The following is a 24,898-nucleotide window of genomic DNA, read 5'->3' as shown; positions in this document are numbered from 1 at the left end:
GCGGTTTCTGGGTGCGTGACGGTCCCCCCCGGGTCGGCCTGTGACTCCGCCGTCGGGGTCCGTCCGTCTGTCCGTCTGCACCTCCCGCCCCTCGGAGCCGCTGGCGCCAGTCGGGCCCCCCCGCCCCCCGCACGGCCCCCAGCGTCCCGGAGGGCCCTTTGGAAAGCGGACTCGGCCGGGCGGCGGCTCCTCCCACCCGTCACTCCCTGGGGTTCGCATCCGAGTTGTGAGTCCGGCGCCTCGGATCTCCCAGGTTCCAGTCACTCAAGTCCCGCCGCCGCGCAGGGCCGGGGCCGCGTCTGCGTCTGGCGGTTTATTGTGGCAACAGATCCCGGCAACTGCCCGGCTGCCGAGCGCCTCCAGCCCGGGCTCCGGGTGCGGGAGGTGGGAGAGGCGGGGGTGCAGGGGCGCAGCCGCGGGGGCGGGGGCGCAGGGGCACAGCAGCTGGGGCGGGGGTGCAGGGGCTCAGCAGCGGGGGTGCAGGGGCGCAGCAGCTGGGGCGGGGGTGCAGGGGCTCAGCAGCTGGGGTGCAGGGGCGCAGCAGCCGGGGCGGGGGTGCAGGGGCTCAGCAGCGGGGGTGCAGGGGCTCTGTAGCGGGGGGTGCAGGGGCGGGGGTGCAGGGGCTCAGCAGCTGGGGTGCAGGGGCGCAGCAGCCGGGGCGGGGGTGCAGGGGCTCAGCAGCTGGGGTGCAGGGGCGCAGCAGCCGGGGCGGGGGTGCTGGGGCTCAGCAGCTGGGGTGCAGGGGCGCAGCCGCGGGGGCGGGGGCGCAGGGGCGCAGCAGCGGGCACCCCGGGAGGGCGAGCATGGGCTGCGGACCTTCCCAGGCTGCGGAGGACCAGAGACGCGTGCCCGCGCCCAGGAAGGGCTGGGAAGAGGGATTTAAGGTAAAACGAACACGCACGACCTCGAAGTGGGCAGAAAGCCTTTTGCCAGGCTTGGGGCGGGGAGCGGGGCTGGAGTGGCCCGCAGCTGGGTGCCCGTCAGTGGGTGGGCGGGCTGGGGGCAACTGCCCCCTTCCCCGAGACTCCTGCGGCCAGAGGCCCAGCTTTGAGAGCCTTTTGTGTTTCAAGAGCCTGAGAAGGTGATCACACCTCGAGCAGAGGCAGGGGGAGCAGGTGTGTTCTGTACGGAGCTGGGGCTGCTGAGCGGAGCTCCTGGGAGCCGTCACACTCCGTTGGATTCCGGAAAGGGGGCCCTTTGAGGACTACTTGGCGCTCAAAGAGATTTTAGAGGCCTTCGTCTGGCTGTGCCCTCTCGCTTCCCCCTGAGGACCCAGAGAGGTGGACGTCTTGCCTGAGGCTGCCCAGCTTATTTGGGGGCAGAGCCGGAGATAGAATCTGATTTTCAAGACTCTCATTCCAATGCTCTCTCTCTCTTCTCTCTTTCTCTCTCCCTCTCGGTTGCAAACCCCATGATTCTTCTGGAGACACAAAGGGGAATTTTTTCCAGAGTGGGGCATGGAGGGATGGGTTGGTCCCGGCAGAAATGAGCTCCAGGATGTCTCCCCATCCTCACCACCATCAGTATTCCACGAATGAAGCTGGGAACCCACAATGGTATACGTTGGAGAGGGGTCACCCAAAGGTAATATTACCATATAATCTGTCATCAAAGCAAGATACTTTTAAGAGTGAAAAGGAACACTATTAACAAATTGGCTGGGCCTGATTTAAGCTCATACAGTCTGCAGAAAACCAGGGTTTACGGTCACCCTTTCGAAAGGACCTTTTTGGAGCTACTGTCTAAAGAGCACACCTTTCTTTCAGTAGACAAAGTGCAAGATGCCATTTGGTGCCACTTACAGCACCTACTGTGTGTGTGGCACACATGCTGGGTTCTTGGAGCACATCATAAAACAAACCAGAGACTTGGGCTTAGGCCCTGGTGCCCACCCATGGTGACACTGTTTTCTATTTTCTATCCCAACTGCCTCTTCTGACTTTAGGGTCCTATTACCTCTTACTGGGTCTTCCTGCCTCTCCCATTGGCACCCTACCCCATCTGTGCCCTACACTACCACTTGTCTTTCTAAGAAAAAATTCCCTGGAGTGTGCAAAACCTTTTACACATGGTCCCGCTGGTCTTTCTAACATTATCTTGTCCAGTTACAAACATTCGCAGACTCTCGGCTCTTCCTCAGGAACCTGCAGTGCTCCCTTCCTCCAGTTATCAACATGGTTCCATGCTGTTCCCCATGCCATTCCCTCTTCCTGGAATGCCCTCCCCAGACTCCCATTTCCAGTCAGCTCACCTGATGAATTCCTACTTATCCTTCAGCACTGAGCCCAAACACTACCCCTGTGATGCTCCCTTCTCACGTGGTAAATGTTTGTTTAAAGCTCCTTCTGGGGGGCGCCTGGGGGGCTCAGTCCCTTAAGCATCTGCCTTTGGCTCAGGTCATAATCCCGGGGTCTGGGGATGGAGCCCCACATTGGGCTCCCTGCTTAGACAGGAGCCTGCTTCTTCCTCTGCCCTTTCCCTGCTTGTGCTCACACACCCTTTCTCTCTCTCTTACTTGTGCTCTCTCTGGCTCTCTCTCTGGCTCTCAAATAAATAAATAAATCCTCTTTTTAAAAAAAGCTCCTTCTGCCTCATAGATTTATGGGCTTCTTAGAAACAATTTGGTCGTCTTTATTACTCATTACTGCTTTGGATGAATATATAGGAATACATTTTCTCCCTTTTTCCAAAAACTATATTAACGTGATTTAAAATATTAACTTATTGTGCCTTTGTCTTTTTTGCACGAAAAAATCTTTATTTTTTAATTTACTTTACTGTCATGAATGTGTATAAGACTTCCACAGAAGGAAATTTTCACTATTCGTGTTTCTTATCTGGCCATTATCATTTGTTTCATTTCATGGTTATTACTGAAAATGATGTTGTTGCATAGAGCAGGAGGAAATGCTAAAAAGACAATCCTCTGCATGTCAGATCCATTAGGTCCCTATAAGCCAAGCTTCCTCAGGCTTCGGAGGGTTTCTGTGTTTTTTCCTGAATTCCCTGGGTATGAAAGTCATTACCTCTCTGTTGGATTTTTGTTGAGTCTCCTAACTGGTCTCTCTAGATCCTTCCTCCACTGCCCACCCCGACCTGTGCTCCAGGCTTCTGCATGACCTTGAGAGCAATCGTTCTAAGGTAAAATCTGATATGTCATCCTCTGGTGACTAAACAGTTGCCAACCCATTAGGTAGTTATACAAACCAGTGGTCAAGAATATCATTACTTCAGTTTGATTTCTGGGTTCACTGTTAGTTGGGTGACTTTGGTCAAGTTATGTAACCTCTCTGTGCTTATCTGTAAAATGAGGGTAATTCTAATACTAGCTATTTTATAGAGTTGTCAACAGAGATTAAATCCACGGGAAATGATCATACCAATGCCTGGCACAGAATAAGTGTTTAATATGAGTTAGTACAACTGTCGTTATCACAGTGATTTATGTAAGATAAAATCCTAAATCCTTAGCGCATCTTACCAGCCATCCTTGAGCTGCCTCCTGTCACATTCCCCTGCTTCATCTCTTCCCACACTCATTTCTCATTCAAATCTCACTACTCATTGCTCTCCAAACCCATTCGGTCTCTATCTCCATGCTTTTGCACCTGTTGCTTACCCTCCCTTCAGATTCCCCCCTCCTCCCTGAGGGACCGCATGCAAATATATACCCATCTTTCAAGACAACTCAAGACCCCCTTCCTGCCTCTGTCCCCCTCACCCCTGCTATTGCCACCATGCTGGCAGAGTTAACCTTACACCTTCTCCTACCATGTTTCAAAACATCTATTGTATTTATTTTCTGTTTTCTTATCTGCTTCCCATCCTGAGTTACTACCTTCTTGAGGACAGGAAATGGTTTTTTGTCTTTGTGTCTCCCACGCTTACTACAGTGCCTGATGCAGACCAGGCGCTAACAAACATTGCTTGAGTGACTCCATGTCCCTCCTGGCTCCTGCTTGGTATCTTCTTATCTCCTAGTCACATAACTAAACTAATGACAGTCAGCAAGGAGGAAATTCAATATTAAAATAGCCTGGAATCGACTCAGAGTCGATTCAGGCATATCCATCCTTCCCCACCCCAAACACTTTGACTTTGGAAATCTGATCCAGCAAATGTATGATTATTAATTAAATGCTCTCCAGCTATCAGAACACTGCTGCTTTTGCTAACTTCCTAAATGCACAGGCTGAAAGTTCAGTAGTTCACTGGTGTCTTTAAAATGAGATGAACATGCTTGCTTGCTTGAAATATTTATGTTTCGTAGTGGTACAACTTTAAAAATTCTGGGTCGAACTTCTTGAGACCTGCCTACTGGCTTTCTCCTCCCTTGTATCTTAGTCTAAAGTGCTAAAAAGACACAGTAATAAAATAATGCATAATTAGAAAAACCCTGGAAACTTTTCTCAGTTGGAGAAATGTTCTTCTGTATGATGAACTCCGAGTTCCGGGCTTATTATGAGAGGGAACAGACTAGATTGAAATAGATAATCTCTAAGGACCTTTCACAGATCTTACCTAATCTTTGACAAGAAAAGTCTTATTTATCACCAGTAAACAGGACTAAGTGACCTTGACCAGTCCAAAATTTTAAAAGATGATATTCTGGGGTGTTTTTTGGAGGGTTGCTATTTGTTTTTACCACTCACTAGATGTAAGCTAGAAAAATCAAGTTTTGAAGAATAGTTTTTTCCTACATGTCTAAAGACAAATACATTTATAAAATGCACCTGCCAATAATGTGATTTAAGATTCCAGCTCAGGGGACACTTGACAAATGACTCCAAACTGGCAATGTGTTTCCCAAAAGCTTTAGAACACAACCTATAGTACCTCCAGACCCACAACAAACAAAACAACTCTCTCTGTAGTTAAAAGTAATACCTTTTTTGGAATGCTGATGGTTCCCATGTGTAGCTGCTAGCTTAGCATTCACTGCTTTTCAATTCTGTCTAAAATTGATAAGATTTGGGATGCCTGGGTGGTTCAGTGGTTGAGCATCTGTCTTTGGCTCAGAGCATGATACCAGAGTCCCATATCGGGCTCCCTGCATGGAACCTGCTTCTCCTCCCTCTTCCTATGTCTCTGCCTCTGTCTCTGTGTCTCTCATGAATAAGTAAATAAAATATTTTTAAAAATATATAAAACAAACTAAAATTGATTAGATTTTATCCCCAAGACAATGATGTATATAAATCATTGATGTATGGATCATTGATGTATGGAATCATTGATGTATGGAACCAATACAAAATATGGAAACTTCTTGAATCTGTATTTCTGCTACAACTGCATCTCAAAGAAAAAATAAAACCTCCCGCCCACCTCCCCACCCCTTCCGCCAGCACCATAGACTTCTCATTGGTGTGAACATATACACCCTGCGTGAATTAAAAAGAACAAGAAAACTGTTTTGCCATATCCCTGAGAGGCATAAATAACATAATTAATTTGTAAATATCTCTGGTCTTTGAACTCTGTCTATTCTCAAGCCTAGGTTATGAAATTTGGTTAAAATTTCTAGAATGTGTTGCACATAGATAAGATATTAGAAAGGCATTCTTAGTTTTCCAAAGAGAAAAACTTGACATTTCTGCTCATGAGGGCCGAAGGCTGGTATATGTTATTTTATGTCAAAAGATTGTGTTTCATCTGTTACCATTTAAGCTGTGGTCGCTAACAGATCTTGAAGGCAGACTGGATCTAAGGAAGCATACATGGGTGAAGCATTCATGGCTTTGATGAAGCCATTGGGAGATCATTATGGGTTGTGGCACTTGTGAAAAACTACCATTGAAATTGAGAATATTCAAATTTGCTCTCAGCTCCAATATGGACATTTTTGTTGTTGTTGTTTAATTTTTCAAGGTCTCCAATGGGAAATGTTAAATGGCAAAATTCATCCCTGTGTTTAACTCTGTGCCTTGCTAGGCTCAAGAAACAAAGGGTGTGCAAAACAAAACAACTTGTGAAATTACCTGTCAGTGCAGATGCTGGTTTTTAGTATTTTATTTGGAAAGAGGGGCAAGAATACCTAACACGATCTTTGCTTTACCCTCAGTATGAACTGTGAGCCCCTGAAAAAGCATCAGTCTCCTTTCCTTTTGTTATATGTAACAATATATATTTTTATATATTTGTGATATGTGTGTGTATAAATGTGTCTGCGCACGTGAAAGAGAAAGACTCTGATAGAATAAGATTTTAGTTATAGGATAATTATAATAATACATAATATACGTTAGGACTTTTCCTGGGTCAGCTTTCTGTACAGGAACTACACGGCAGTAACTGTGTCTATGAAGAAAGACAAACAGGGAGGGAAAGAAAAGCACATAGTTGCTCTCATGCTTTCTCCTTATGCCATTTGTATTTCAACTCTGTTGACTTTTTGTTTGCTTACTGGTTTGTTTGTTCAGTTGGTCGCTTTTTCATGCCTTCCCGTGTAATCTTGAAGCACAGAACTAATTAACCCTCAGCACAATGAAGTGATGTTGATTTAGCTGGAGCGATTGTGCTATGTAAAGATGGTGATAAGGAGCTATGTGGGTCTCCCTAGGAACATAGGAGAATCCCTAATTGAATGACAAGACCTTGAAGGTGTTGGAGCTGCCATGACCTAGCTGCTGTGATTTCTACTTTAGCCTCTGAGGGATTTGAAAGTACTTTGGAGAGCTTCCAGAAAGTGAACAAATGTGCTTATATATATATTTTTAATTTCCATGATTTTTATTGTGGGAGTACCAAGAGTTTCATGCTGATGTCCTATTTCTTTAATTCAGTTTTCCCAAACGAAATGCTTTCTGTTTAGTCCCTGGAGTCATAACTTTTAACCAGAGAAAACCCTCTCCTTTAAATGGAAGTTCTGAGAAGTGTGCTGTCTTCCTTCCTAATGTTTCCGGGCCCAACTCTATCTCCCAGTGTCACTGCCACTGTCCTAATTCATATTCAATAGGACCTCACCTGGACAATTGCCATCATTGTTACTGGCTGCCCTCCTCTGTCTCTTCATTGCTTCCTTCAGCTCCCCTAGTTTGAACTAACCCCAGTGATTTTTCTAAAAACACATTCCTGATCATTTTATTTTACTTCCTTTGTAGGATTTCTGTTACATTTAAAATAAAATCAAACTCTTTAACTTCTCTTTCCTACCTCAGCACCTACCCTTTCTGCCTTCCTCTGATTCTGCTCCACTGGAAGAATTCAAGTTCATATGCTCACAATATTGTTTCATATCCTGGCTTCGTTTGTGCTTAGCCTCTGTCTAGAATGACCTTTTCATCTTGCCAACTGGAAACTCATTCATCAAGACCCAATTCAAGCATCTTTTCTTCTTTGACACCTTCTGCTGCCCCAACAAGATACAATGTGGTATTTAGTGTTTCAGGGCATTGCTGGAAATAGTGGGGTTTGGAGGTGGGATCCTGGGGCCCTCAAATACTCAGAGGAGAAGAAGAATTGGTTAAACAAACTGTGGTATATTATGTAATAGACTATGCTACAGTCATCAAGTAAATGACTACTCCCCACCATTAAGGAGAATGAGGTAGACCTATATATACTGATATAAGCAAATGTCTCTGATATATTGTTAATGGGAAAAAAAACAAGTTACAGAAATATAATACAATACCATTTAATATATAGCCTGATTTATTTGATTCATAAATATCTTTATTAAAATATAATCCACATATCATACAATTCACCCAGTTAAAATGCACACTCCATAGTCATCACCACAATCTAATTTTAGAGTAGTTTTATCCTCCCCACAAAAGAAACCACTATCCATTAGTGGCCAACCTCCACTTCCTAAGCAACCACTAAATTTATACTCTGTTTCTATTAATTTGCCTATTCTGAATGTTTGGTAAATGGATCGATCTTTACATCTGGCTATTTTCACTCAGCATAATGTTTTCAAATGTCACCTATGTAGCAGCATACATCAGTACTTTATCTCATTTTACTGCCAAATAATATCCCTTGGTCTGGATAGACTACATTTTATTTACCCATTCATCAGTTGATTGACATTTGGGGTGTTTCTACTTTTTTAGATATTATGAATATTAATTTTGAACATTTGTGTGCCAGGTTTTGTATAGACATATGTTTTCATTTTGCTTGGGTCTATATACTGAGAAGTGGAGTTTTGGGATCAAAGGCTAACTCTCTTTTTGACTTTTTGAGAAAACTGTTTTTCAAAGTGGGTGCACCATTTTACATTCCCACAGCACTGTATGAAAGTTCCATTTTCTCCACATGCCTGTTCACACTTATTCTGTGGTTTTATCATTATAGTCATCCTGGTGGAAGTGAGGTAGTCTCCCTTTCTGGTTTTGGTCTTGCAGTCCTTACTGACTAGTGAAATTGAGCATCTTTTCAGGTGCTAATTAGCCAATTCCAATTTGTTTTTAAAGATTATATTTCTTTGAGCAAACACATCTGAGAAGTTACATACTGAGATGTTAATAGTGCATTTGTCTAGGGAATGGTGCTTACTTTCTACTGTGTTTCTGATCATTCTATTTCTACCAAAAGAACAGAATCAAAATTATGGCTGGAGGCTGGATAGATAGAGAGAGAGAGATAATAGATAGATAGATAGATAGATAGATAGATAGATAGATAGATAGATTACAAGGAATTGGCTTATGCAATTATGAGGGCTGGCTAGGCAAGTCCAAAATCCACACAATAGCATAAGTGGTCAGAAAGGACAGGCTGGCACTCAAGGTGCAGTCCACAGAATGAACTCCTTCCTCAGGGAAATCTCAATTCTACTCTTAAGACCTTCAACTGATTGGATGAGGCCCACCCAGATTATCAAGGATACTCTCTTTTACTTAGTCAACTGACTGAAGACATTAACCACATTTACCAAATACCTTCACCACAGCACCTAGATTCATGTTTGATTGAGTAATAATACTATATGGACTAGCTTAGTCAACACATAGACTGATCATCAATAATTTCCTTATATATTATTTATGTTTACAAGGAGCCTGTATTTTTTAATCAACAAAAACAATAAAGATACTTTCACTTAAAAAAACCTTTTTTTTACACAGCGATATCTTTACTTTTCACGCTTAACGCTTTAATTGTGGCGTCATCTGGGGTGCTCAGCATAGTAGCTTGTATCTGATAGATTCCTGTAGACACTATATTCATTTCTATGGCTGCTATGACAAATTATCATACATTTGGTGGCTCACTACCATACAGTTTTATTCTCTTCCACTTCAGGAGATCTGAAGTCCACAATCAGTTCCACTGGGCTCAAGTGAAGGTGTTGGCAGGGCTCTTTCCTTTCAGGGGCTGTGAGGAAAGAATCCTCTTCCTTGCATGTCCTGGCTTCTAGAGTTGCACTGCTCTCACTCCTTGGCTGGTGGCCCTTCCTCCCTCCGCTGCCAGTAACATCTTTGATGAGTCTCTGCATTCCTGGCACATCACCTTCTCCACTTCTGTAGTCACGTCTCTGTCTGCCTCTGCCTTGTAAGGACACTGGTGGTTACACCTGGGTAATCCAGGATAATCATGCTATCTCAAGGCCCTTAAAGAAACTGTTTTCTAAGAAATCTTGACTCTCATGAAACGGTTCCCTTTCGCAGGCTGACATCCCCGTGACTCATTCTGGGGAGGGCTGCAGGCCCCAAGATGAAGCTGCATTTCCCAAGGATTCAAGGAGCAGCCCCAACGGCCTGGAAAACCTGGGAAGCTTACCTGGAACCATACCAGAAAGTTCCCCATCACTTAGTGAAAGAAACGGAAGAATAAATTCAGGTAACAGCCCTCATTTTTATATTCATCATTACATTGTATGATGTGTGTTCACAACCCTTTCATCACAGTTTTGTGGGCCAGGCAGTGCCCCAGATGGCAAAGTCCCTATCTCTGAGACATTAAGGTGTGGCTTTAGGCCTTCATTATTTGAATAAATAATGCAAACCATTAATCATCTTGTAGATAAAACAATTGAAACCATCTTGGGGGATGCTGGGGAGGTGGCTCAGTGGTTGAGCATCTGCCTTTGGCTCAGGTTGTGATCCCGGGGTCCTGGGATCGAGTCCCTGCATCAGGCTTCTTGCAGGGAGCCTGCTTGTCTCTCTGCCTATGTCTCTGCCTCCTCTCATGAATAAATAAAGTCTTTAAAAACACACACACAAAACCATCTTGTTTTTTTTTCTTTTTCTTTTTCTTTCTTTCTTTCTTTTTTTTTTTTTTTTTTTAAGCCGAGAGCCCTTGCTGGCAGTTGGGAATAGGCCTTGGGAATAGGAGTCACACAGGCTGTGGTGAAATTCCTGTAAACTTCTGCTGTATTCACATCTCTCCAAGAGAAAGTTCTACATTTGAAAAAATATATAGAAAACCTACATCAAACTGTTTCCCCTCTGTCTCCCATTCAAAGGATCACCAAGTATACAAAACAATCATCTTTCAGAAACACGGAACAAGTGATTATGACCTGGCGTGCCCCTTAGAAACTATTTTGGTTTTTCCCATGGTGGTTTTGGCTTTACTGAAGTTACCCCCCTGGTGTTGATTGAAGAGCCCCTAGTTATATTTTGTCAGCTTCTGAGACAAACTGAACTCGACAGAACTCAAGGGAATGTGCTCTGTTTTATTTGAGGGGAAGGCTTTCGTGTCACTCCTCACCACTGTCCTGTCTTCCCTAGGAAATAGATGGGTTTGTAAATGAGATTCTTTCCCTAGGACTTTGGTGGCTCACTCTACTTGTGATAGATTTCAGATTAGCCTTGATCTTGTGGTTCTGATGTGAGGCAGACGTGACCTCAGAGGACGGTGGGAAGGGTGGGGGTGGACAGCAGAGAGGCCCCTCCTCTCTCTGCGTGTCAGGCCAGAATGTATAGTTCTTCTTGCTGATAATTCTGTCGCTGGGAATCCCTCCTGGACAGTGTCTATGGCGCTCACAGACTAAGGACTGTCAGGACTGCACAGGGACCTGGGGTACCATCAGTCACTCTGTCCAGCGGGCTAGTGCTGTCAGACACACCAGCCTGTAGAAGGAGTGGAAATATTCAAGCAGGTGTTTCCAGGGGCACCTGAGTGGCTCAGTGGTGGAGCATCTGCCTTCAGCTCAGGTCCTGGGTTGAGTCCCCCGTTGGGGTCCCCGCAGGGAGCCTGCTTCTCTCCCCTGCCTATGTCTCTGTGCCTTTCATGAATAAATAAAGTCTTTGAGAAAATAATAAAGCAGGTGTTCCCAAAATGTGGTGTAGATTAGTTTCCAGGAGAGACTTTGCCATGGAATGAATAAGAGCCAGTGCCCTAAGCTTTATATTTGTCCTCTGCCTGATTTCTTTCCTGTCTCTTTTCTGCATCCCTGCTCTGCCCGTCTTTAGAGTATTTGTTACAGATTTCAAGTTTCACAGGAACACTTCCCAAGTCTTTCCTTTAAAAAAAAAACAAAAAACAAACTTCTTATTATGAATAATGTCAAATGTAAGTAAAGTTGCAAAAAAATAAATACCTGTATTCTTTCCCCCCAGATTCCCTAAATGCTAACATTATGCCACATTTGTATGTGATATAATTGTATGCATCGTGGTCCCTCTCTGTCCCTCTCTCTCTCACACACACACATAGATTTTTTTTTCTGAGAGCAAATCCTAGACATAATGACACTGTACTCCTAAGTACACCAGTATGTTTCCTAAAACAAAGATAGTCTTTGTATAATCACAGTACAAGGATCACAATCAGCAAATTACCCCTTATGCAGTGCATTATCTCATCTGCATATTCAAGTTGTATCAATTGTCTCACAAATGTCCTTTATAAATAAATTTCCAGTTCGAGATCTAATCCAGAATCTCATGTTTAATTTAGGTATCATGTGGTCTTTTTCTTCTTTTATCTGGAGCCGGTCCCTCAGCTTTTCTTTGTCTTTTATCAGATTGATGTATCTGGAGATATAAGCCATTTTATTTGATAGAAACTTCCTCAGTTTGTGTTTGATATTTCCTCACGATTAGTTTCAGGTTATCCATTTTGAGCAAAAATACCAAAAATGATACTGTACTCTGTTTAGTATATCAAATCAGGAGGTTCGCAATGTGTGCACTTGAACTTTATTGCTTTTTTTTTTCTTTTTTGCCTTGCAAACTATTTTAATGTAAAATTTATCAATCTTTTCTTTTACTGAATCTGGATTTTGAGTCATAGTTAGAAAGCCTTTTCCTATGCCAGAGTTAAAGATGAATTTACTTTCGTTTTCTTGTATAGCTTCACTCTTGACACTTATGAAGAATTTTTAACCTTGTGAGAAAATGCTAATTTATATGTTAAATGCATAGGAAACATAATTGTATGTTCAGTATGATGTCAAATTTGCAAAAATAGAATTTGATATATCAATCGTGGTAATCTCTGAATGGTAAGAGGATCGCATTTTTTTTCCTTTTTTTATTCTTTTCTATATTTCCCAAGTTTATTATGATAAGCATGTACTACTTTCATAAGCTGAAAGAAGCTTAATGTCACTTTCAAACACTCCTCCAATCGTCTTCAGTGTCCCAGGAAATCATGAGGATTTAGTTGCAATGACTGCCATAGCAAGGGGTCTCGCTGTAGGTCAGCCACTGTCAATGTCCAGCCAGCATTTGGGTGGACTCAGAAAAATAATTGATTGAGATAGTTAATTATTTTTTTATTTCATAATCATTTTAATAATGTAACAATTGTATAATGTTAGTGATAGTCATCAACGATGACATTCTCTTTAGAAACATCCTGGGAGGGAAATGGACCACACAGTGGAGCTCTTTCCTTGACCTTAGAGAATGCAGTGAGGTGGCTGAGAACATAGGTACTGAAGTACGTATGACATTCATGGATTTAAATCCTAGTTGGTTCTCTTCTTACTCATGTCGCCTTACACAAGTTAATTCACCTCTCTCATATAGTTTATTTATATGATAGAGAATCATAGAATTCACAATGTTATAAAGTATATAAAATATCTAATATGATGCCAGGCACATAAGTGCTCAGTAAATAGTTAATTATTATTTTGACCTTTCCAGATAAGCTCACCTTCTAAAAATAAAAAAAAAACAAAATCCTTCTGGGATGCCTGGGTGGTTCAGTGGTTGAGTGTCTGCTTTTGGCTCAGGTCGTGATCTCGAGGTCCTGGGATGGAGTCCCGCATCAGGTTCTGCGCAGGGAGCCTGCTTCTCCCTCTGCCTATGTCTGCCTCTCTCTCTGTGTCTCTCGTGAATAATTAAATAAATATCTTTTAAAAATCCTTCTAATTCTTTGAAGATAATTTACCTCTTTTTATTGAGTTTTTTTCTATTGTTTCAAGCTCTAGCTTACTAGTTTACCCACCTGAAACACATGCTTTGCCATTCTGTACCAAAATCTGTATATAGCTCTTTAAAGTGAACATTGAGTCTATTTCAAACACTAGAAGACACAGCACTGGACGAGAAATGAGATTATAGTTGATTTGTGAATATTCTGAAGTGAGAGACATCTGGTTAGTGTGCATGTGTGTGTGTGTGTGTGTTTTGCAATCTTTTCCCTGCACATTCGTGAAAACTGTCTTTGTTAACCAGTGAGATCAGTTTTCATAAAAAGACTCTGTCTACTAGATGGGATGAATTTGGTTACTCTCAGGACTTCCCGATGATTACAAAATAGAAGGTAGCTCACGTCTGAGGACTCCTCATTGCACCTTTATTGTATGATGTGAGTCTGTAAAAACAGATGCTTGCTTGCTTGTTTGTAGAATTGGGTGATTTGTAGCTGTGGGGAGGCTTAGTACTGGTTATAAAGGCTTCCCAAGAAAATGTTTCAGTGCCATTTTTAGAATCAATAATAAATATTTAGCTGATATCATTTGACTTCAATTGTGATTTGGTTCAAATACCCTTTTCAAAAAAGCATGCTCTTACATAGATTTAGCAGATGGCGTCATTGTAAACTCAAGGTTGCAGAACTAGAAGTCTCTTGGCAACATCACACTGTTTATCCTTTGTATACAAAGCATAGAAACCAAACTGCAACTCAGAGGAGTCACTGGAAGGATATCTTCTGCTTAGCTGCGCTTTAGCTTCATAATTAGTGTAAAGAACCCAAGTAGTCATACTCAAGTGTATAAGTGTTGTTATAACAAAAAAGTAGTACATAGCAGCACATGAAAAAGACTTTTTGTTATGTTAATATGGGGCCTGCTAAGTAAATAGTATATTATGCTGATGTGTATCCTCTGTAAGAACATTAAAAATTTGAACTTGAAATGATTCAAAGATTTATAATGGAAACATATGTAGGTAAGAGTGTTGAGATTAAGATTTAGTTAAGTAGCATGATTTATAAGGCATCTATTTAGCATCTGATTGATAAAATGTTCATACTTAAATTTTTATTCTTTCTTTTTTCTTTTCCCTTAGACCTAGTGACCAGTGGATTAATCCATAAACCCCAACCCCTAGAAAGCCGAGAGCGACAAAAGTCATCAGACATTCTGGAGGAATTAATTGTTCAAGGAATAATACAAAGCCACAGCAAAGTATTTAGAAATGGAGAATCCTATGATGTCATGGCAAGTAATTCCATAATTAGCATTAGCTTATTGTTAATAATAGCAATAGAATATGATCGATCACGAGTTAGAATCCCCAAAATCTTCGAGTCAACATGCAAATTGTGACCTTTAGCTAAGCCAGTTTTTCTCCCATAAATTCTCTCACCTGTCAACACATCATCCTTCTCTACAGATTTAGGAAGTACTCTATTCATTTTTTAAAGCTTATTTATTTAAGCAATCTCTACATCCAAAATGAGGCTTGAATTCATGATCCCAAGACTAGAGCTGCATGTTCCACTGATTGAGCCACCCAGACAGCCCAAGAATACCCCAATCTTCAATGATTAATGAGCCCAACAAAACATATCTTGGGTTTTACTGAATTTGAGAGACAGTAAGCCCCATTGAATAACATACCTTCATTCTTTGAACAATTTTTATTAAGCATTGCCTGTATACTAGGTATTATGACTATAAAACTGAACTCTGATTTAAGAAAATAGGAAATAGGAAAATAGGCATGACTGCCAAAACTATAATAGATATGCTTACACATGTATATCTACACAACCTGGGGTCAAACATAAGAAAATGAATACAATGACAAAAATCCTCATATTCTTGTTTTTTCCTTGTTGATTCATTGTTGATTCATCCAACTGATCATCATAGTGTGAGCAGTATTTTAATTTTGATTTTAACTGGTTGTGGCCCAAGTCTCGAGTCCTTAATTTTTTAATAAGTTCTGTCTAAACCCATGAAGAGGATGGCAGGTTTTGTTGTTGCTGCTGTTTTGTTCTGTTCTCTCTTTTGTTTGCTTGTTAACCAAAGCTCCCAGGCAGCCCTAGTCATCCTCAACAAGATGAAAAGAAGAATTAAGGAGAAAAGAAACCTAAGGAGAAATGAATGAGAAAGAAAAGAAAGACACAGAAATGATGGAAATAGGGACTAGAGGTTAACATCAAAGGCTCCTCCATGGTTGCCCATCCCAGTCTTGTAGAAAACAATCAACTGGGAATAAAAAAAAATGCATTATGTAAATCAAGTTTGCCACCTAGACCAAGTCACTTAAGTATTTGAATAAAGGTAATTTCCTTCTCTGGGTGTAGGAAATGCTGAGAACTCATGAATAAAAGCCAAAGTAGCATTTTTCTTTTGAAGAAGAAAATAAGTCCTGCAGAAGGTATTTGGGGAAAAGAGAGGAGATTGCTAAGCCTCATGAATGATATCATCAGGCTGCCAATAATAAGCGGATGTAGGGGGCAAGGAAAGGTAAAAAGAGATTATATAATGGAAAAGATAATGCCAGTAAAATGGCAGTTTACGTCTGGGCCACGCTATTGTGATACAAGGCACTTTAGAATGCCGTATCTTATTTGAAAGTACTAGAAGAAGGGTCTTTAACATGGAAAAGGAGGGGAGAGATTTTTTTTCCTAGTTGTGGGTGAGTCTCCAGGGGTCAGAAAAAAAGGAAGTTGTGTCAAAAGGAAAAAGACAGGAGAGTAATCTGGAGGAGGAGGGATTGTGGAAACTTTCAGTAGCTAAGTGATGCCTCCTTTAGGGAAATGCTGTAGAACCCTGATGCTAACAGCAAGGGGAATAGAATTAAAACATTTTTCAGTGATTCAAACTCCAGAGAAGAATGAGTTCAGACTGAGACCTTCCTTAAAAGGGCACCGACAAGGTTAATTAACATAAACTACGTTGTGAAAGAAATGTATCTATTGAAAAATGAAAACTATGGGCTTGACTTTCAATGACATCATTAAGTGAGCCCAGGATGAGGACTGTGTTCATATGATATAGAAATGGAATGGTTGTTAGGAGCCTAGCTGGAGTGTTCTCAAAAAGATTTAAATGTGGCAGGACCACAGAGGTAGGCAAGAATAACACATTTCATTTCTTTTGCTTTTTGCTTTGCAATTAGGTCGTGATGTCCCAGCATAATCCAGACCTGCAGCAACACAGCTACACAGCTGTGTTTTATTGCTGAGGGCCATGGTCCTTAACCTGGCTGCACATTCGAATCACCTCGGATGCTTTTAAAAACCCCAGTGCCCAGGTCCCACCTGGGACCAGTGGCTGGGGGTGAGCTCTGGCTATAGTGTTTTTGAAAGCTCCCAAGTGACTCCAGTGGACAGTCCAGGTTGAGAACCACCCCTGAGGATTCTACCAACGTGTGCACACAACCGTCTAATTCATCCTAAAGCTGGAAAGAATTACAGCTTTTTTTAAAAAAAGATTTTATTTATTTATTCATGAGAGACACATAGAGAGAGGCAGAGACATAGACAGAGGGAGAACCAGGCTCCCTGCAAGGAGCCTGATGCGGGATTCAATCTGAAGACCCCGGGATCACAACCTGAGCCAAAGGCAAACACTCAACCTCTGAGCCATCCAGGCACCCCAGAATTAAATCTTCTGAAATTAAATTCCCCCATTCACTATGAAAATGAACTCTAAAACCTTCCTGAAAATATGTTATTATAATGTTATAAATATGTTATCATAATGTTATAATAACATATTTTCAGGTAGAGGACTAAGGGTATACCTAGGAATATATGGAAATGAAGGAGAGATAGAATTGCTCAGTATCAGAGGTAGAGTCTCTCAATTCAGGTGTAGCTGAGAGCAAATGTATATCAGACATCTTCATATTTTAGGAAAAGTTAGGAGGCCAATGTAGAAAGATGAGTAAATCCTGAAAGAAGGAACATACTGAGAGCAGAAATATTATTAGGCAGTTCACACTTTTAACTATCCAATATTTAATAATATTTTTTCAGAAAAAAAAAGAACAGATGATAAAATTGGCTAAAAATACAAAGCAAAAGGATATTAATGTTAGTTACTACAGTGCGATGAAGCCAACTAGACATGTGACACAATTTCTTCTTTGGTACCAAAAAAATCTTTTAAATCAAACATTAGGGGAGAAATGGAATAATAAATGTGAGAAAACTTTAAAAACAAGATTTCTTATATAGACCAAGAGTATAAATACAAGTGAATGTTAGATCCATCCCCTTCTTTATTTTGCTTCTCATGCAGAGTGAAATATAAGAAAAGATGCTATAAACTGAGGGTCCTCCACTCATCCACTGAATAAGGAGACCAGCCTGCGGGCCAGTCTCTCTCCCTGGAGGCCCACAGGGGTATTTGTCCACCTCAGGCCCCTGTTCATCTTTTCTTCTTTTTATCATTTGCTTGTTGGCAAGTATTACAGCAATTCCCTAGTGCCTCCCCCTTCACTGTAGATAACATGCTTCCAAGCAGATTCGTACTAAGAGTTTACTCTCATTTGGAAGGAATTGTAATGATATGTAAGGAATATAATATTAAGTGAAATATCAGACAAAGAGTATCTTTCAGGATACTTTAAAACATTCTAAAGAGACCTAAGTGGTTGTATGATAAATATGTACAGACTTTATATACACATGTAGCTATGTGTTTGGATTGGTATAGATCTCTATAAGAGATGTAACTGGCTCTCATTAATCCACGTTGGTATCATCCATTTGAGGCATCTTTTATCCCAAACTCATTTCTCCCTGCCTCTTAGCATGCCCAGGGTCTCCAAACATAAGACTCTAATTTCTCTATCGACTCCTTCTGTCTCTGGTCAAAGTTGATTCCCTTCTCTGGGCAACCTCTGTGCTTGGTAACCTTCAGTGCAGTCAGGAAATTGATTCCTCTTGCATCAGAGTCTCTAACAGTATTTGTTGAACCTCCTGGGGAGTTTTTGAAGGAGGAAAACATGCACCTGGTAGGATTAATGCCAACTAATGTGGTGGCTTGGCCTGGGAGGTCTCACAGGGACAGGGCAGGAATGGCAGGTCTCCTAGAAGCTCTGACCCATTCTGGGCACCAGACTTTGGTGAGGGAACATGGCCAAGGTGGGTTCATCTGCAGGTCAACAGTTAATTAGGGCAGCTCCAAGGAATCCAGAGTGGCTGCCAGCAAGGTTGGCTGGAAACAAGTTCCAAACCCTATCACAGCATCTTTGGGGTGGCAATACTTCTGCTGGTATTCTTAAAGACAATAATTGAACTAGTAACTTCAGTAGGTTTTGTAGGCCGGTTTTTTAGAGTTTCTAGTAGTAGCACTTCTCTATGTGTAATGTGACCATTGTTATTTTTAAGTGCCAACAGTTGGTAAATCCTGACTTCATAAAATCCAGTGGAAAGGAATGCAGATATTTTCCTTTGGGTCTTGCAAGGCTTTTACCTAAAATGTCAAACTCAGGAAAGAATGAAGCCTGCACAGGTAGGATTAACTTCCAGAAGTGAGAGGAAGTACTTGATTTTGTAGGTATAGCTAGGAGAAAGCCACAGGAAGAGTCCACCCAGACCAGAAATCCCAAGTCTCTCAGAACTTCCTATCTACTCCTTTAGTCAAGATTCAGACTTCTGTGTAAAGCCTTACAGTCTTTCTTCACTGAATCTGGGATTAGCATTTCATGTTCTTTTAGCCCTCGATGAGTGAACTTCCCTAAAAAACTGTTTTCATACTAATTTCACAGTATCTTTAGCTGAACCACTACAGCAAGAACATCCCTCTTTGCAGCAAATGGCTTTTGCCAGCAGGGAGCCTGAGAGCCAATTGTCATAAAAATAATACAGTGATGGGGGAGGGGGAGCTTGCTTTGACAAACAGCCCGCAGTTTTCATGTAGTGAAAAACTTCTCACCACATAAAACTGTCTGATGGCTGTAACTGAGCCAAAACTTCAACAAATGCTTCCCTCTGAAAGGCTTTCCGGGAATCATGGTTCTTAAAGCTGAAAGGAACCCCGTGGTTCTCACCCTCTTCGTTATTTCTACATGTGAGGAAATAAGAGTCCAAAGAAAAGAAGTACCTTGTCTCAGGTGACACCGTGGGAATTAGTGGTCAACTCAGGTTAAAGCTCAGGCCTCCTGCTGGCCCCTGTGATCTGGGTTTCCATTCCTACCATTCAAGACAAATACTGTAACTTGGTGATGATTCTGTGTGCTGTCATTGAAAAAAGTCAGTGCTTGAAGACATGAACAGACATCTCTCCAAAGAAGACGTCCAGATGGCCAACAGACCCAGGGAAAGTTGCTCAACATCACTCATCATCAGGGAAATGCAAATCAAAACCAAAATGAGATGGGGCGCCTGGGTAGCTCAGGAGTTGAGTGTCCTCTTTGGCTCAGAGTGTGATCCCAGGATCCAGGATCAAGTCCCACATCGGGCTCCCTGCATGGATCCTGCTTCTCCCTCTGCCTGTGTCTCTGCCCCCCCCCCTCCGTGTGTGTGTGCCTGTGTGTCTCATGAATAAATAAAGAAATCTTTTTTAAAAAACCACAATGAGAGATCACCTCACACCTGTCAAGATGGCTAAAATCAAAAACAGAGGAAACAACAGGTGTTGGTGAGGATGTGGAGAAAGGGAAACCCTCGTGCACTGTTGGTGGGAATGCAAACTGATGTAGCCACTGTGGAAAAGAGTATGGAGGTTCCTCAAAAAGTTAAAAATAGACCCCCCCCCCATGATCCAGTAATTGTACTACTGGGTATTTACTCAAAAAATACAAAAACACTAATTCAAAGGGATACACGCATCCCAATGTTTTTAGCAGCATCATCTATAATAGCCAAATTATGGAAATGGCCCAAGTGTCCATCAACTGATGAATGGATGAATAAGAGGTAGTATATATACACAATGAAATATTAACCATAAAAAAGAATGAAATCTTGCCATTTGCGACGACATAGATGGAGCTAGAGAGCATTATACTAAGAAACCAGCCAATCTGAGAAAGACAAATACCATATGATTTCACTCATATGTGGAATTTAAGAAACAAAACATATGAGCAAAGGGAAAAAAAAAGAGAGCACAAGCCAAGAAACACTCTTAACTATAAGAACAAACTGATAGTTACCAGAGAGGAGGTGGGTGGTGGATGGGAGATGGGGGAAACACATGATGGATTCAGGAAGGCTCAGTAATGAGCACTGGGTGGTGTATTTAAGTGTTGAATCACTAGATTGTACACCTGAAATAATATTACACTGCATGTTAACTATACTGGAATTAAAATTTAAAACTTCATTAAAAAAAGTCACTGCTTGGGGGCTCAGGTGGTTAAGCATCTGCCTTCGGCTCAGGTTGTGATCCCAGGGTCCTGGGATGGAGCCCCATGTTGGGCTCCCTGCTCAGCAGGGAGCCTGCTTCCCCTCTCCTCCCACCCCTTGCCCCCACCCACCGCTTGTGTTTTCTCACTCTCTCTCTCTCTCTCTCTCTCAAGGAAATAAAATCTTTTAATGAATTTTTTTTTAAGATTTAAAAGTTACTGCTTTCACTGAATGAAATGTAATTACCATTTCCTGAGTGATTACTGTATAACTCCTTAAAATAGAAAATCCCGTGAAATAAATGTTAACCCCATTTTTAAAATGATGAAAGCAAGGCCTACGGAGCTTGAGAACTGCCACAGAAACACCCCGTGGCCAAGCCAGGGCTCAAACCTAGGTCTGTCTGAGTCTTGTTCTGGTATCTTTTTCTACTATGTTAGGCTACTACCTCTCTGTTGGGTGTATTTTCTCAGTACTGGCAGTTTTACAGCATAAAGAGACGGTCTCTTAGATATTACATCGGATATCAATAGGTTCTTGATCTTTATGAGTCTTTAGAGAAATTGCCTAGAATAATCAGTTTATTTATAATGAAGCCCTGGAGTTCGTTGAGACCTTCCCCACTTGTCATAAATCTATATAGTCTGACCTCGAAGGATGTCCAAAGAAACCAAGTGAAGAAAGCAAATTGCAGAGCCTGGTGGGGGTATAATCCCATTTCTGTTTGGTTTAACATTACAGATGTCCTGCACATACAAAGGTAGATGAGTACATGCGTGTGGAGAAGACACATACCAGACTCTTTCAAATAGTTTATGCTGATGAATACAACTAGGGGGCCAGGTGGTTAAACAGAAGACTATTTATATATCACTTTACTTTTTCATGAGCGACGTAGGTTATGAAAAATTAATTTTTAAAAAGAAAAAACACGTATTTAGAACTTTCTTTACAAACCCTCTACAACAATTTAATTCTTTCATAACTGGAAATTGTAATCAGAACGTCACTATCGCTGCCTTGAACTACAGAGAGGGTAGTCAGTCATGTGAAATAGTTGGGGATTTGTCCTGCTGTCATGAGAACCTTCTCCAAGTACTGACAGCAAAGGCTAGCCCAGTGTCGCTGCTCAGTAATTGTGAATTCTCTCCCGCACGAGACCCAGAAAAACCCATCTCGATCCCAAATGAAAGGCATTTGGAGCCTGTGGAATATTACAATACTATCAGATGTAAGTATTTTTTTAAAGATTTTATTTATTTATTTATTTGAGAGAGAGAAAGTACACAAGCAGGAGGAGGGGCAGAGGGAGAGGGAGAGGGGGCCTCCATCCCAGGCCCCTGCGATCATGGCTCGAACCAAAGGCACACACTTAATGAGCTGAACCACCCAGGCGCCCCCAGATTTCAGTTTTTACCATGAACTACGTGTTCATCGCTCATCTGCCTTGTGCTTCTTCTCCCAAATGTTTTCTTCTTGTGAGCCTTCATGGGGTTCCAGAACACCTTTGCATTTTTTCATGGATTTCAGGAAGAGCCTGTTTTTTTTCCCCTTCTAGGCATCTAATAGATTTTTTTTTAAGGAATTAGTTCTATTGTTACCAGCGTCCACATTGTGGTTTGTAGCTCTGCCAACATATCTGTTTAGATTCTTAGGATCGACATTTGCACCGTGTTCCGCACCCCTCCTGGCTCTCTCCTCCACCAGTGAATACAGTCCATTTCTCCCTTTGGAAAACTGTCTTCCTCCAGGTAAGCACGACGATGCCGCTGAGAAAGCCACCAGCCAGGCTGAAAAAGCTTAAGATCAAAAAGGAAGCAAAGGCTTTCACGATGAACGATCTGGAAGAGAAGATGCGGGCGGTGGAGAGCCGCAGGAAGGTACCCGAGCTCCCCGGGAGCCTGCGCCCCGCTGACCTGCGCTCCAGGGGCCTTTCCCACCTGCTGCTCTAAGATTCGAATTAAGTACTTGTGGGCTTCCTGTGCTGTTTAATTTTACCTTAATTCTTTGTGTGGTGGAGGAGTCGAGCAACAGCTTGAAGCTGGCCAGATGCTGGTTCCATCGATGTAGCCTCGGGAAGCAATGCTCACTTCTGAGGATGGGGTTTTCTTCATGTGGAAAGTAAAGGGCTCCAGTTGGGGTGGGAGTGGGAGGAGGTGTGGGGTGGAGGCTGGAAGTGGAGGGAAGGCCGTGCAGACCATCAGAGGACACCAGTCCCCACCATTCTCTGTCCCCCATCCTGCGGGGAGGCCACCTTCACAGCTGTGGGCCACCAGCCCCTGTCTCCACCCCTTACCTGGCCGCTCAGAGAGACCAAGGCCTACCTACCTTGGCCTGTGTCTGCCTTCCACTGCCATGCCTCAACCTAATGTTTGTTGAGTGATCCAGTGATGAAATGGAAAAGCCACCCAGGCTCTTTTCAGGCATATTCAGGAGGAAGTTATTTGGGCTCATTTTTATTCTTTCATACTGCTTTTCAGACTAAAGAAGAAGACATACGAAAAAGGCTAAGGAGCGACCGACTTTTGTCCCCGGCCAATCATTCGGATGCAGCCCAGAGGGGTAGGGCTGAGGTTCCCTTTGGCCAAGGACTGGATGCTGTGGGTTCGGTGGTGGTTGAGCCTCCCCAACCACAGGGGGGAAGGCCCTTGAAGAGGAAGAAAAGCAATACATCCTCAAGTGAAAGAAACTTTGGTTATGAAGGGTTTGGGGTGGTGGAGTCAGACTTGTCCTACAACCAAGTGGATGATGTGTTTGAATAGGTCACCTTGCTGGAATCTCATGAAGCAGCACCCATTGTCCCCACTTGTGACACTCTCGTCTGTCTTGTGCTTTTCTGAAGGCCTGAACTCACCCCACTGGGTTGCCCTGGGGGTGAGGGGTGAGGAAGGATTGCATGAGCTGCCCGAGCTGAACTCAGCTGAGGGAATTCAATGCCGATGCTAGCAAAAGGGGAAAAAAAAAAAAAAAAAAAACAAGATTTGACTCACTTCCATATTATAAAGTTGGCTTTCTCCTCCAGTGAAGCTTTAGACATTGTGAAGATGTCTTTATGAATACTTTCCAGCTTATATCAATGTGCTTGTGCCAGATGAAACCCTTCTTTTTGGCTCTGGGCCCTGCGCTGTGCCCATCCTCTGAGGGTCCCTTCCGACAAACTACAGGGATGTGTTTTATGCATGTTAATGACCTGTATGCTTCTGATCTGTGTGTTCAGTTATTTCTTTTAACACTTTTCATGTTGGGAAGGGTTAAAGCGGTATCTTGAAGCTGGTGGAGTTATAGCTTCATCCATATAGTATAAGCAAACAATATCCAATTCTGAGAATTAAGTAAGAAGAAAGAAAAACTTTTGTTAGGTCTAGGGAATGAGAGAGAGTCCAGGAGAGGGTGAGCTGGGAGGAGACCCTAGGCTTGCTTCCCTGTGGGCACTCTGAGCTGAATTCCTGTCCCTTAGCTTCTTGGGATTAGGCTGGGTCCTTCCCTCTGCTTTACCATCCACATCCAACCACTGATGAGGTCTGATACATCTCCGTTGGGAAGATCCCCCCCACGCCTTGTCACATGCATCCCCTCTCACCACCCAACCATCCTTCAACTGGATCACAATTCTTGTTGATCTTTATATCAGAGTCCTCTGGTTAAAACCCTCTCTTGGGGGCACCTGGGTGGCTCAGTGATTGGGCGTCTGCCTTTGGCTCAGGTCATGATCCCAGGGTCCTGGGATTGAGTCCTGCATCAGGCTCCTCGCAGGGAACATGCTTCTTCTCTGCCTGTGTCTCTGATTCTGTGTGTGTTTCTCATGAATAAATGAATAAAATCTTTTTTAAAAAAAAAACACCTCTCTTGGCTTCCTTTCATTATCAAGATCAAGTCAAGACTCCTTTCTGCACCTGGTAAGGATCTCTGCTCTTACAACTCACCTGCACTGAACTTTTTATTGTCAAACTCAGCATGCTGTCCCTAGCCTTGGGGTCTTTGCACAGGCTGTTCCCTTCTTCCCCCTCTTCCTCCCACTACTTGAGCTGAACAGGCTAATGCTCTCTTGTTCATGTGCCCACTCAGACCATTTCCTCCGGAGCTCCTGGTCAGGGTTGGTGCCCTTTCCTCATAGTCACCTTCTGGCACACTGGCCTGCTCATCTTTGCACTTGCCACCCTGGGCTGTAATTGCCTGACACGTTCGCAGCTTCCCCAACTAGATATTTCAATATTAATGGGAC

General features: G+C 42.6%; 1 protein-coding gene across 4 annotated transcripts; it reads left to right on the top strand.

Moving 5' to 3' along the window:
• The first annotated feature begins 259 nt into the window (after positions 1-259).
• STMND1 (stathmin domain containing 1) lies at positions 260-23,654 on the top strand. 4 transcript variants are annotated; one of them, XM_077885776.1, is made up of 7 exons: positions 260-384; positions 1,450-1,584; positions 3,071-3,141; positions 9,627-9,798; positions 14,430-14,581; positions 22,428-22,556; positions 23,157-23,654. In XM_077885776.1, the coding sequence occupies exons 2-7, from the start codon at positions 1,554-1,556 to the stop codon at positions 23,436-23,438; spliced, it is 837 nt and encodes a 278-aa protein (XP_077741902.1). In that variant the 5' UTR covers positions 260-384; positions 1,450-1,553; the 3' UTR covers positions 23,439-23,654. The 4 variants fall into 4 exon arrangements, with proteins under 4 accessions (XP_077741902.1, XP_077741904.1, XP_077741903.1 ...); XM_077885775.1 differs by lacking the exon at positions 260-384 and having other exon boundaries at positions 993-1,584; XM_077885778.1 differs by lacking the exons at positions 260-384; positions 1,450-1,584; positions 3,071-3,141 and adding an exon at positions 759-884.
• Positions 23,655-24,898: the final 1,244 nt, after the last annotated feature.

The sequence above is a fragment of the Canis aureus genome, chromosome 37, assembly GCF_053574225.1.
Source record: "Canis aureus isolate CA01 chromosome 37, VMU_Caureus_v.1.0, whole genome shotgun sequence".
Lineage (NCBI taxonomy): Eukaryota > Metazoa > Chordata > Mammalia > Carnivora > Canidae > Canis > Canis aureus.
Note: the sequence above shows the minus strand (reverse complement) of the source record. Positions and strands in the feature narration are given on the sequence as shown.